This window comes from Aquila chrysaetos, chromosome 6, assembly GCF_900496995.4.
Source record: "Aquila chrysaetos chrysaetos chromosome 6, bAquChr1.4, whole genome shotgun sequence".
Taxonomy (NCBI): Eukaryota; Metazoa; Chordata; class Aves; order Accipitriformes; family Accipitridae; genus Aquila; species Aquila chrysaetos.
Window position 1 is genome coordinate 15,570,381 of NC_044009.1, and position 12,795 is coordinate 15,583,175.

At 40.4% G+C, this 12,795-nt stretch overlaps 1 protein-coding gene across 11 annotated transcripts in view; it reads left to right on the forward strand.

Annotated features, from left to right (window-relative positions):
* The window catches only part of KANSL1L (KAT8 regulatory NSL complex subunit 1 like), a 67,978-nt gene that overhangs the window by 3,694 nt on the left and 51,489 nt on the right, over positions 1-12,795 (forward strand). For 7 of the 11 annotated variants that reach the window (XR_005932714.1, XM_030018334.2, XM_041124505.1 and 4 more), the window contains exon 2: positions 3,322-4,439. Coding sequence is in view for 10 of the 11 variants with exons in the window: in XM_041124505.1 (XP_040980439.1) it covers positions 3,322-4,439 (1,118 nt within the window). In the remaining variant the exon portion in view is untranslated. Of the gene's footprint in view, positions 1-419; positions 622-3,321; positions 4,440-12,795 lie in introns of all 11 variants that reach the window. The other 4 variants (XM_030018338.2, XM_030018340.2, XM_030018335.2 and 1 more) reach the window with 3 other exon arrangements.

Consider the following 12,795-nt stretch of genomic DNA (forward strand, 5'->3'; position numbering starts at 1 on the left):
TTCTTTTTAAAATACTTTTTAGTCTTTCAAGTGGAGTGCGTATTCAGCAGATGAAAAGCAAACTGTTTGCCAGTTTAGTAGCATTTCAGCTGTTCTGGTTTTGAAACCTCAAGTAGTACACGATGGAAAAAATCCTTGAAATGGCTTACCTATGACAAAAAAACTTTTCTCAGAATGAAAATACAGACTCTTCCTGAATACCATGTTGTGGTACTTGTCTTCCCTCCCTCTGCACTTCCCCCCTCCTTGCCCCCTGAAGGTAATAGGTTTGGCTTTGGGAACTCACTTCCAATAAGGGTGGAGTGAAATTATTTTTGCTGCTTCCTGCCAAAATTAAATAAAATGTGTCAGAATGAAAATTGTACAGTTCTCATTGAGTCAAGCACTTGTACTAAAATTTGTTTTTAATTTTCTTGCAGCTGATACTTTGTTTTGCTCATATACCAATGACTCTCTGTGTGTGTGTGTGTGTGTGTATGCGAACTCCTTGGAGAAATGCCAAGGACTGGAGACTGGGACAGTGCCAGCTTTTATTAAGTCTTTTTGATGTCACTGAAATGAGGAACACACCTGAAGTGTCTCACATGACTGTCTTCAGGGCAGAAGTTTGCAAGTTGCTGGGTAAGGGTTTAATTGAGCGATTTCTCTCTTCAAAAGCATTTTATTTATTTTTTTAGCTATATTGTAATTAAGCATCTTCTGTCAGGAACTCCTAATTAGTTAGTGGTTTGTCATGCTCTTTAGTTTAATGTTTGTGGTTCAATTTGAGGGTACTTTGATTTCTTCCCCTCTTTCCCCTAAAAGAGGGGGAAAAAAGTCCCCCAAACTCAAAAACCCCTTAAAATAATATGCTATTGGTATTCATTGCAATTTAGGAAATTTGAAACTGTATCAGAAGTGTATGTAGTATTTGAGGGAATATGATCAAGTTAAAACACAGCACTATGAAAATTTTGTGCTGCTGGTTTTTTGAATAGCGTCCATCTTCATATAGGTATGAAGGAGGTACATATCTCCAAACTTGTTTGCTTGAGCAGCAGCTCTACCGTGCGTGGATGTTTCCTGGCTTTCAGGAGTAGCAGTCGATGACTGATAAACCACGTGGGCTAAGGAAGGTAGATGGTAAAGTTGGAACAGTTATAAACACATTGCTCAGTGTATGTAGATACTATGTAGGTATCAGTCTGACAGCATTCTTTCAAGAGCTTCTTGGAGTTCCCAGGGACAGATCTAACATGGGGACTGCCTTGAGTTCATAGTAACCCCGCAGAGAAAGTGTGGGCTTCAGTTCTCTCCTTCTTACGTTTTAGCTGTTCTAAATCACTTTGACTTACTACAGTTATTTGCCATATGCTGAGAGGTGGGGAGGCATAGGTGTCTGAATCCATCCTCCTTTGGATTTAGGATTGTAAGAGCCTGCTAGCTCTTACAAGAGTGGAAAGACAAAGCCACGAGTCAGCCAAGTGCTGAGAGCATTGCCAAGTCACCAGAGCCATTGTGATTTGGGGCTCCAGCTCTCATCAGTGCATTCCCTGTCCGATCCTAGTAATGGGGCTCTTATTGAACGGCTGTCCACTGGGGAGGACTTTGTGCTGAATTCCTCCATAGTCTGAAGTTACTGGCTCGTTGATAAAGGTTAAAATCCTGGAGATTTTAATAATATTGTTTAGGATTAGCATTAGGACCACCAAACCTGGTCCCTGTGATGCTGGGTAGGTAATGTACAGAGATGAAAACCTCATGGTTGAGGGTTAAGGAGAAAGTATCCAGACTGGTACTTCTCAGCTCCTTAGGTTTCCACATCTCCCTTTAATATTTGCAGCTTCAGCATAAAACCTGTAGTTATAAACAAGCTAAGGCTTCAGACAGGGAGTTTGCTTTTCTTAAGACCCATACGTGGCAGTCTCAGAATCATTGACCCCTTATGGGATCTGCACACTGAAAATTGCTGAGCTAGGCAGTTGCTGTGGAGATCAAAGAAACTGAAGACATTAAAAGGAGGGCAATGGAAATGCTGCTTAACTAGTACACCGGTTAAACAGAGAATTTACTATGGAATTACTGTGCTACCCTCACACTTGTTATTACTCTTTTATTGTTTCTGGTTTTGTCTCTGGCTTCTTAACGAAGAACCGACAGTAGCTTATCTTTCAGGCTTCCGCAGGCCATGTTCAATTAAATCTTTCATTTGGTTTATTTAACCATCTCCTAAACAAAGCTGAAAGTACAGTGTAAGGCAATAATTCCTGCTCTGTAGGCTGTGGAATACATACAGTATGACATGGCAGCGTAGCTGCTGACGAAAAGTGGTGAAGGTTGACACTGGTCTTTTGATCCAAAAGTTTGGGAACCCTTCATCTGAGCTATGGCAAGCCACAGGCAAAAGGATTTGTAAAGGAAAACTGTTTGTCTTTACTCAAATTGTTATCAAAGAATATTGTGTTTGTATTATGCAGGCAGTGCCTGATGAATAAAGAAGAACTGGATACAAAGACACAGGAAATATTTTTTAGGAAACATTGAGAACTTGCAGTTCTCTGTTTTTAAAGTATTAGCCTTGATGATTGGTTTCTAAAGTGTATTTGTGAGAATATACAATAAATTAATTAATCAAATGCTTTATGTAGATTTACATTAAATGTAATTTTCCCAGTAGTGCCTCTGAGTTTATTTCAGAGTGTTTCAGCATGTGGTAGGTGTTCTGCTTTGCTGAACTTGTAATAGGTAGCTGCATAGCTCCCATTTCTGTGATACTGTTGATGTTGACTCTTTTATATAAGTATAAAAAAAAAAAATACTTGAACAAAAACCAAATGCAACTCAAAAAGTAACTCATCTCCAGAACAGATTAAAATAAAATGCAGCTACAGTTGTGGGGTGAGAGTGTGTAGATGTGTATCTCTGTGCGTATACATATACATACACTTGCACACGTATCTTAAAATGCATCCTTCCAGTCACGTGTCTTATGGTCATGTTTTTCAGTTTGGCAAGGTTAGATGACAGTCTTGAACTTTGTGAGTCTTATTTCTCAGCCTGATAGGATCAGAAATGCAATGAGGTATGAACACTTACTCCCCTGGGAGGTAAAGACTTTCATTGCACATCGAACAACCTCTGAAAGAAATAAAGAAAAAACAGAAAGAGTGTTCTTGTTTGAATTGGGAGGGAGCGTAGTGTATCCGTGTTTAGATAATGTCCTTTTTTATGGAATCTTTGAATAATGTTGAAATGTTGAAAGAATGAAATATCTGACAGAGTTGTTGTGTTTGTACTGTGTTATGAAAATGAGAAAATTTACATGGCCCATGTTATTTTCAGGTTTGCTGTAAACTACCTACCGTAGCTATAATGACACCAGCCCTCAGAGAGGCAGCAACAAAAGGTCATGGTATCCACTTGTCACCTTCTTTGTCCTCTAGAGCTATGGAGTCTGATACAGCTTTGTGCATGGAAAATTCCAGAGCAGTGGAAGAGAAGATAAAAGAGGACTCCATCGCACAGATTACTTGCTCAGTCCTGGGGTTCCCCACTGCTGAGCCCAACCTCAGAAATGATATCTTCAGTGTACAGCATTTTGGTTCTCCGCCATCCTCCAAGTGCTATCAGTCTGTCTTGTTAATGAGTACAAATTCTGCATTTAGCAACAAAACCGGTAAGCAAACGAAAGCAGGAGAGCTCGACTGCTCCAAGATGAGAAATTCATTACATAATGGTGCTGACACATCATTTGGTCGGATTAGTCATTCAGAACCTGAGGAACAGGTCAAAGGGGAAACATTTTCAGAGACCACATCTCCGAATTTGGCAGAAACACAGAGACTTTTGGATTCAAATGTAACCGAATCCAGTAATGCAGAAGAAATGCAGCTTTTAAATGGTAAATGGTACAAGAAGAATGGTTTTTTGGGTAGGGCTTTGGAAGTCTGCACTGAAACAATAAAAGGGGATTTATTACACCAAATTCTTCACGGGCCTTCAGAAGGGATTTTGAGCTGCACCCCGGAGGAGGTGTATGCTCGCTTACTCCAGTGTGTCACTAAGCAACAAATGGAAATCAGTCGCGCCAAAAGAACTCAGAAACGTTTACAAATGCTCCTGGCAAAGCATGTTATCAAACACTGTGATCAGCAGCTGAAATGCTTCGTGAAACATCAACTACAAAGAATGAAGGTTTTCCATGAGCCAACCAGATTTTTGAGCAGTAGCTCCCTCAGGTGCACTGAAGGTTGGCCAGAAAACAACACAACTACTTTGGAGAGTAGTTCTAGTACGGATGTACAGAATGGAGTTAGCGTTGCACCAGGTGAAATCCGGGGGTTTGCACTTTCTACTGGAGGGCTGCTGTCTCGTGTGGAGAAGGATCTGGACTCTGATGCAACATGTAGCAGCTCGGATGAAGATGGTGAGGAACGGACTGTAAGAACAACTGTGGAAGCGTAAGTGTTAAATTACTGCTAGACTCATGTGCTTCATGCTTATAAATCAAGATGGAAGGGCCTAGACCTGCAGATTCCTTCTTGTGTGAGTAACCTCACTCAACAGATAGTCCTACTGAAATCAGCAGGACTACCTGTGTGAGCTAGGTTTCGCAGAGGCCAGACAGAAAGTAAGAACTCTCCTGTAGAGAGCTAGATTTTGTAATGCACTATCAGTTTGCATTACATTAGTACTGCTAATTATTCAATACTCAGATGGTGCTGTAAATCAAATAGTGATAGCAGTGCTGTAGATGATATGAAAATAATTTTAATTGTATTCTGGAGTTATTAAGAATTAGTCAATGTTAGGATCTTGAAATTCACTGTGATGTGATACAGAGTTAAAATCATCATCTGATGCAGGTGTCAAGCCATCCAGTATTTGGGGGTTGTATATTGAAAAAGTTTGGTTCTTTGAATTATAATTTTTAAAATGTTAATTTACTTACTGAAGTTATTCTGCTACTGTGAATGAAGCTAGCAGTGGTGGTTTTATTGTTGCTGGTATCTTTTTCAAGAAGAACCAGAGGGAAATTAGTATCATTAACTAATACTGTCTTGAATTGACCAGGATCCTGTCAGTACAAATTAGTATAGCTTTGGAAATCAGTGGTGGGTAAGAGAAGTAGATAGTAAAGTTGTTACCTGATGGTGGTACAGCCTCTTTTTTTTCTTTTCTTTTTCTTTCCCCTACCTTGCTACACTATTAACACAATCTCTTTGGTCAAGAAATTTTAGAAAGCGGTGAGAGGACGGCTGCTTTCCCCTTCCAACAGCTGAAGAGAACAGTGTATGTCTTAAGTCTGTTAGGATGTGATATTCAGGACAGTAACACATGGAATAGAGCTTCACACAAACACAGCAGCTTGGTAGCAGCTTCATGGCACCTACATTTCTAGCACTTGGAAGTCTGGACTGGTTTTGTGTTTCCTGATCTCTTATACTCTCTGCTGTTAGGGAGTGTCTAGAAGGCATTAAGAGTGACACTGGTGTTTGAGGAAAAATAAATATTCAAAAACATGTATTTATTGGTCTGTTTCTTGAAAAGCATCATGTTCAGAAGAAATCAATGAAGCTTTATCTTAAACTGGAGAAGAGCTGTGCCCTGTTAGCATTTATAGCTTCAGTTAGGGCAGCTTCAGTAAGCGTGGTTGTATTAAATCTCGGCTACATTTTGTTAAACTTTGTAGGCCTGGAAAACAGACGGCCTTGTTTGTGTAATGTGCAAAGTAAAAACTAGTCTTCATTTTCTTTTATGTATTGTTGGAATGGTAAATACAGTACTAAAGTCCAACCAAAGCATAATGACTTGCCAACTAAGTTAGGATCACCTTAAATATTTGAGTTTGTGAAAGAATTATTCTCCTTCTGAAATATTTTAATGAAAAAACAGCATTTTTGGCTCTTCCCAGCGTAGGAGAATCTGCTTTCTTCTCCTGCCTGATATGTTTGAACTTCTGAGTAATAGCTCTGCCTCTAGGATTCTTACGATTATATGAACTGAAAAAGAAAAACTGCTGAGAAACCCTTGATTCTCGAAGGGTAGTGGATAATGTAAGATTTGGACCAAAGTTCCGTGTAAGGGTTTTCTTTTTTCTTCTTCCCAGGGACAGTTGAGTTTCTAACTCTGCCTGCCGGTCCTTTACCTTTATTTCTTGTGGCTTTTGAATTCCTTAAGTTGTCTTTCCACTTAAGGCTTACTCAGTTTGTTTTGTTGCACTGATGAAAAAATCCACAGAGGATTTTTAAGTACAAAGACACCACCTTTGTTTGGCTCAGGAAATCCCCAAGCTGCTGTTGCTGGCAGCTGTGGGAGTATTCTGGAGAAGCACTGCTCCCTCCATGCCTGCCCTGTTTTAAGACTGTTATCTTGGCCACTGCTAAGAGGCAGGCAACTGGATAGATCATCTGTAGTCTGACTCAGTGCGACCCTTTATTTGTGGGTTGGTTTTTTTCCTCCATTTTTTATGTTCTTACTGCTGAACAGTAGTCAAGCAGCAGTGGTGACAAGGTTAGCAATGTGCATTAGCTAAGGCCTTGCTGCCTTGGCAGTGCAAGGATCACTGGTGTTTGAACCGTGCTGCTGGGCCAGCAAGCTCAGAGTTAACATAGTGCCTAATTTAAGCAGAAGACTCTTGTCTGTGTGTATAGGCTGAGGCAATGCTTGAATTAACATTGCAGTGAGGACAGGCTGTCTCTTATTTGAATTTATCCTTATCTTCAGCTTGGAATGGTTTTCTTCATATCTTCAACTTCCCTAAGATTTGTCTTTATGGCTTAAAGGCTGCACTTTTTCTTCTAGGTGACAAAGGTAAATCAGTTATTCACCAGTGCAGCTGCTGAGATTTGCTGTTTCCTGAGCTTTACCACTTTAAGGGTCTTTGGATTGCCTTTCACTGGGACAAAAGAAACAAAGTTAACATCCATTTTTATTTCTATTAAGTAGATTTACATTCTTTGAAATGCCTTTCTCTCCTAGGGAATTGACTCTTAGTGCTTTCCAGAAATAATGTGTTCATGTGGGTGAGTGAATACTTGTTTCCTTGTCTGTGACTTATTTTTCATAGTGAAGACCTTTAGTGACCTGGAAAGACTCTTCCTCTGTGATGTTCTTCATAATACTTAACTGTAGGTGTTGTAAGGTTCTATTAATGCAGTGATGAACGGGAAAAATGTTTTGGTTTTGCCTATGTCACAGTATACTGATTGCATTTAACTTGAGGGTATAATCACACTGATGGCTGGTTATTGTCATGACTGCGGTGCTTTTTATCCTTTTTTGGGGGGGAGGAGGTGTCAATCCAATGTGCAAGAGGGGATGAACCTGCAGTTACTGTGTTTACCTGAGAACAGTCTGTTTCCCATCAGGAGGGAGAAGTTGATTCCGGCTCCAATTCTTCATGGTAGGAAAAAACCTGGAGCTATTTTTAGCATTTTGAACCTGTTCATTCTCATTATCCTGAGAAGAGTTTTGCCCAATGAGTGTTGACGTAAGCTCTTCTGAGCTGTATGTCAACGCTTTGTGTCTCAAGTAAGATTGTCTTTATCCATCTATTTCAATACCTTTGTTGTGTAGTCTTAGATAGCTGTTATAAGATATTTAGACCATTGTTCATTGCTTGTGCATTATATAGGTGCTGTCCTCAAGACAAGAAAGATCCTTGGTCTGCTGGTGAAGGCAATTCTTCTAGTTGAGAATTCACAGTACTTACTGAACTTCCCTAGTTCCTAGAGTAATTGGAAAGCCTCATCCCATTTCAAGAGCTTAATCAAAACACATTTGGTCCTTTGAGTATTTGCTAAAAAGAAATGTGAAAAAACAGTTGGGTCCTTTCAGGAATTTTGTCATTTTGCTGCTAGTGTCAGCTAATGAATGCTTTAACCTGTCAGTTTTCATGGTAGGTTTCTTAGACCAAGCACCAGATTTCCGTCAGTAATTTGTAGTGTATTCTAGTACCGTTCCTGCCTTTGGGTGTAGGAAATTTCCGGAGACTCTACAGAGGGCATATGGTAGTACTTCTCTCTGGCTTTTCAAAGGCAGATGTTAGGTGCTGTTTGCTAGCTCCCTGTTAGGCGTTAGCAACCGAAGTGGACAGAGGGCATCAGAAAGCTGACCATAAGTAATTCCTTCAGGAATTCACAGCTAACATCAACCACTTGAAATGCAACACAGACAACATTTCACCAGCTGAGTTTACTTGGAACTTGTCAGTTATCTTTGTGGTTCATGAAGATGGAAGATTACCCTTAGAAACGGTCACAGATTTCAAACAAGGTGAATTGGTGGAGGATGGGAGCTCAGAGTTTTTTCAACAACACAGCTCTGCTCTGGGAGCTATGTATTGTATCCTTCCAGGCTAACTCATGTATTTTGTGTGTGTTCCTGATGTGGTTAGAAGTTCTGGTTGTTTACAATGTACCACAAAGAAGTCTGATGCTGAGGTGGTTATTTGGGAAACCTTTAAAGTTGCAGGGTACAGAGTTCTTCTTCTACGTGCACTACATGTATGATCTTCCAGAATCAAAAGATACATCACTGGGGTTCTTCGAAGGCACAGCTGCTCACTCCGTCAAATAGTAATACATGTACTAATTGATTAGAGAGAAAAGCTGCTTACAATAGATTTTTCTGCAAAATAAGTAGCTCTGTCTACTCATGAAAAGTTGTGTGCCCTGTTTCCCCAGTCATCCTTCCCCCATCTGAATACAGTCCTTTTGCATCATTTGGTGGGATTTTTTCTTTCTGAAATATTTTCATGCTTTTCCTCTGATTTTTGAAAGACATGCTTTACTGATTATCCTCCAGCAACCTCAAGCCTGACGAAGAAGCACTGTTACATTTTTCCATGCCCACAGGGTTTATTGTGCCTGGAAACTTTTGTAATGAATGTGCAGAGATAGTAAATCTTTTTTTTTCTTCTTCTTCTTCTTCTTTTTTTTCCCCTTAGATTGCTAGTTGGAAAGAGAGAAGATGGGAAGTCTGCTTTTAGTACAAATACTTGGTGGGGAGGGGAGCAGTAAGGCGGAGAGAATACAGGAAGGAAGAAAATATTATGACTAGTATCTCCAAATCTAATCTGTTTGTGCTAGATTATTTTCCATTCTTCCTAGCATTTTTTCTCATGGCTAATTGAGCAACATCAGTGCAGTTCTGCAGGCCTCACTATAGAAGGCAGTGCTTAAGGGCTGGGGTTTATTGCATGTCTTTGAGCCACATTATAAAGGGAAGCTGTTTGTTTTTGCAAGGTCAGGTCCTAATTTTCCACTCTGAGCTGTAATTTCGCTTCATACCTGATACGAGAACTGAATTCTGGTTTTGGGAAGGGGAGGAAGAGAGTCTGCCAGGACTAAATACTGCTTTCCCTTTTACTTAAGCACAAAACCCCAATTGTTTCCAGTTTTTAAGACCTTTTTAGTTTACAAGTCCAGGAAATGTCTTATTTGCATGGAAGATTAATGTCAGGGCTTTTGAATAAGTATAAATTCATAGGTGCTAATAATACGCTGATTTTGGAATGTTTTATACATTGCTTTTTCATGAATTCCATTCTCGCAATTCTTGGCTCCTGTCACTGGGATGCGGGAGGAGAATTGTTACTGGGGAATGAAAGAAAAGATAGCTTTATATTACCTTCTGTTTTCACTCTAGGGATACATGTATTATTTCAGGACATATTCAACCTCACTTGGTTGGATTTCCATAAGATGGATTTACAACTTCTTTAGGGTCCCACATGCGTTTACTGTTTTTCTTTAGAGATCTCATGTACTGCAATAATAACTTGCTTTTGAGCAAGACTTCCTTCTCACAGTACCGGAGTAATGTTCTTGTGAGAAAGGATCCTGATTTCTAACCTGTAATTACATTAATATTTTTGCAGCTGCTGAAAGCAGACTGAAAGGTTTTAATGAAAGGCAGAAGGTTTGACAAGTTGTAACCTGCAAGGGAATCTCAGAGCTGGGAACGTTGAAGCTTTTGAGTTAGATAGGTGTTGAATGCATATTGAAGAAAAACTTGGCATTACTCTTCTGAATGACAGTTTAATACACAGTCAACATAGTATAGTAGAATAGAAAATTTATCATGTATACACATGTGTCTGATTATTAATCTCGCATGCTTAATTAAATGGTAAACAAGAAGAGTTTGGTACTTGATGTCAACTGCTGATTAATCAGAGTTTTATGGCTAGCTTTTTTCTTTTGCTAAGCCATGAAATGTGTTTGTTTTTAATTAAAAGATTTGTTTACAACCAACAACAAACTGTCTTTATAACATCTTGCAAAGTGAGGGCAGCATTATTTCATTTCATAGGTAACACTGATTTCGTGAGAATCTACTTCAAAGGGGTACATCCAGTTCCTTTGAAAATCAGCGTACATGGGCCCCTGATACAGGAAATCATTTGAATGCTTTCCTTTTCACGTGAAATAAAAAGTGTGCATAAAGACTTCCCAAAATAGGAATGCTCTCCTGTAACAGGGTTTCATTCATACTGCTAAATATGGGTTAGGAATGTAACTTTAGATGTTGGATTTAAATATATTGACCCATGCTCTTTTTTATTGAAACTGAAATAGCTTTAAATGATTTTTTTTTCATCCTAACATTTTACCTAGCTGTTGTGGGTGAGAAAAAGTTTTCTGTTGGGGAATTTAAATCAATTTAATTTTCAATTAGCAAACTTTCAATTACTGATTCTAGTATTGAAAAAAAATAAACTTGAATGTCCATGTTTGAATATATGTGCATTATAAACTCTCCTTCCTCCCAGCCCATGGGGGTAGACTGGGCAGCAATAAAACTCAGTGAAACTCCACCCCAAGCCCCTACAACACCCAAACCCAAACCCAGAAGGTTGCAACTGTTGAAACCTACGTTTCATTACACTCTCCACTCCTTGTCCCTGCAGACTGGACTGTAGGGTTTAACCTCATAACAAACTCCATCCCTGCCCTGCAAAGCAGACAGCTGAGTACTGTTTGGTTACTCCCCTATTACTTAATCACAGCATGCTTACAGCAATTGTGCAGGGGCCCCAAGGACTCTGTTTCTGATGTACCAGGGTGTCCCATGTCCCCAGGGCAGGTGCTGGGGTCCCCACTGCGGCAGCTCTCGAGCTGCCCTGTGGCAACACTGCGAGGGGCTCACCCCGACCAGGGGTTTCAGACTCGGCACAGCCCCTCTGCAGCTTCCTTTGGGTCCCACAGGTGGCGAGGGTCCAGGCCTCAGGGCTTGAAGTGGGCGCCGTCCCAGCGCTGTCCAACTGCCCTCCCACCCAGGGGAGCGCTCTGGGGCTTCTCCGGCTCTCCCATTAGCCCATTCCCCGCAGCACACCCCGACGTGTGGTGGGCGCACTGCTCACACCACCTGACAGCAAGGCACGTTCCCTTCCGTGAGGTGACGGGCAGCAGGCAGGAGGTGGAGGTCAGCATGTGGTGGTACCTTTGCTGCTGCTGCTCCTCATTTCTCACCTGATTGCTCTGCCATGGACTTCCCCACCAGCCACAGCCCCGTCTGAGTCTCCTCTCAGTCCCTCCCCGGGGAAGTTCTTCCCTGTCCTGCAGGGCTGCAGCCCCTCTGCTACCAAAAACCTACTGATGATTTCCGGTGCATCTGGCATGCAAGTTCTGGATCAACTGTTAGTTGTCTGTCCAGAAAGTCTCAAAAAAGAATATGCTTTGTATCCATTTTTACATTGAAATCTGATACTATATACAGCTAGAATGAAATCAGTTATGAGCTGGAGTTAGATATTACACGAATACTGTACCTACCTCTTCCTTTTAAGAATGTATGTACAAATTTTGGCACCAGCTTCAGTGTCTGGACAGCATTGATATGCTGCTTGTATGCTGTAATAGTATTCCATTTGCACATATCTTTAAAGGAATATATTGTAAGCTCTATCTTATTTTACGTTGAGCATAGGATCCAGACGTAGCACTACTTTCTTGATTTATTTTTCAAGGGCAGTTGTATAATACTTACAGAGAATTTCTAGGCCTGTGTTCCTGGTGTTTTGTTGCTAGTCTATTGATGTTGTGCCATTTCAAAGGCAAGAAAAGAAGCTTGTTTCCAGGCAGCCCTGGTGTTCCTGAAGTTCCTTTCTTTGCATGTTAGCACTACCTGCTTCTCTGCTCCACGTTGGTCTGATCTACAGCATGCTGAGGTTTAGTGGAAGAAGCTGGAGTGCTGGGAGAGCCAATGGAATCTTAAAAATCTGTTTTAAAGTATCTTCAACAAAAGGCATTAGCAGATACACATTTTGCAGTCTATTTTTTTTATTTTATTAAAAGAGGAAATGGTGCTGGTTGTTTACCTTTCGTGGGTTTTTACTTCTTGGGCAGTTAATATTCTAACTGACCCCGCCTCCACCCACCAATTTGGCCTTTTATCATTAACAGCTCTAAAGAATTACGTAAACAGAATTGAAGACTAAAAGCACCTACCAGGTTGTGAAGCCAGCTATTGGAAGAGTTCAGCACTATAAGAGACAACACTGCTTAAAGAAGCTGAATTTTTAATTTCTTTTGTTGAGCCCTGAATTGCCTTAACAATTCAGTGCAAGTGTAACAGTTCAGTTTCTAATATAAAACCTGTAGTAATAGCGTGATTCTTTGCAGGAACCCTGTAGCAGGCAAGTACTGGCTGTTGCATCTCATCAGTTTGGAAGATGTGATTTCTCAGATGAGGGAACATATAGAGCTCCAGTGTGAAATTCTTATGATGTTTCTCCTTTGCTAGGGTATCTAAGCACAGAGACTTTCCCTTTTTTTATTTTCAGTTTTCTTCTACAGCCTTTTTTTCTTG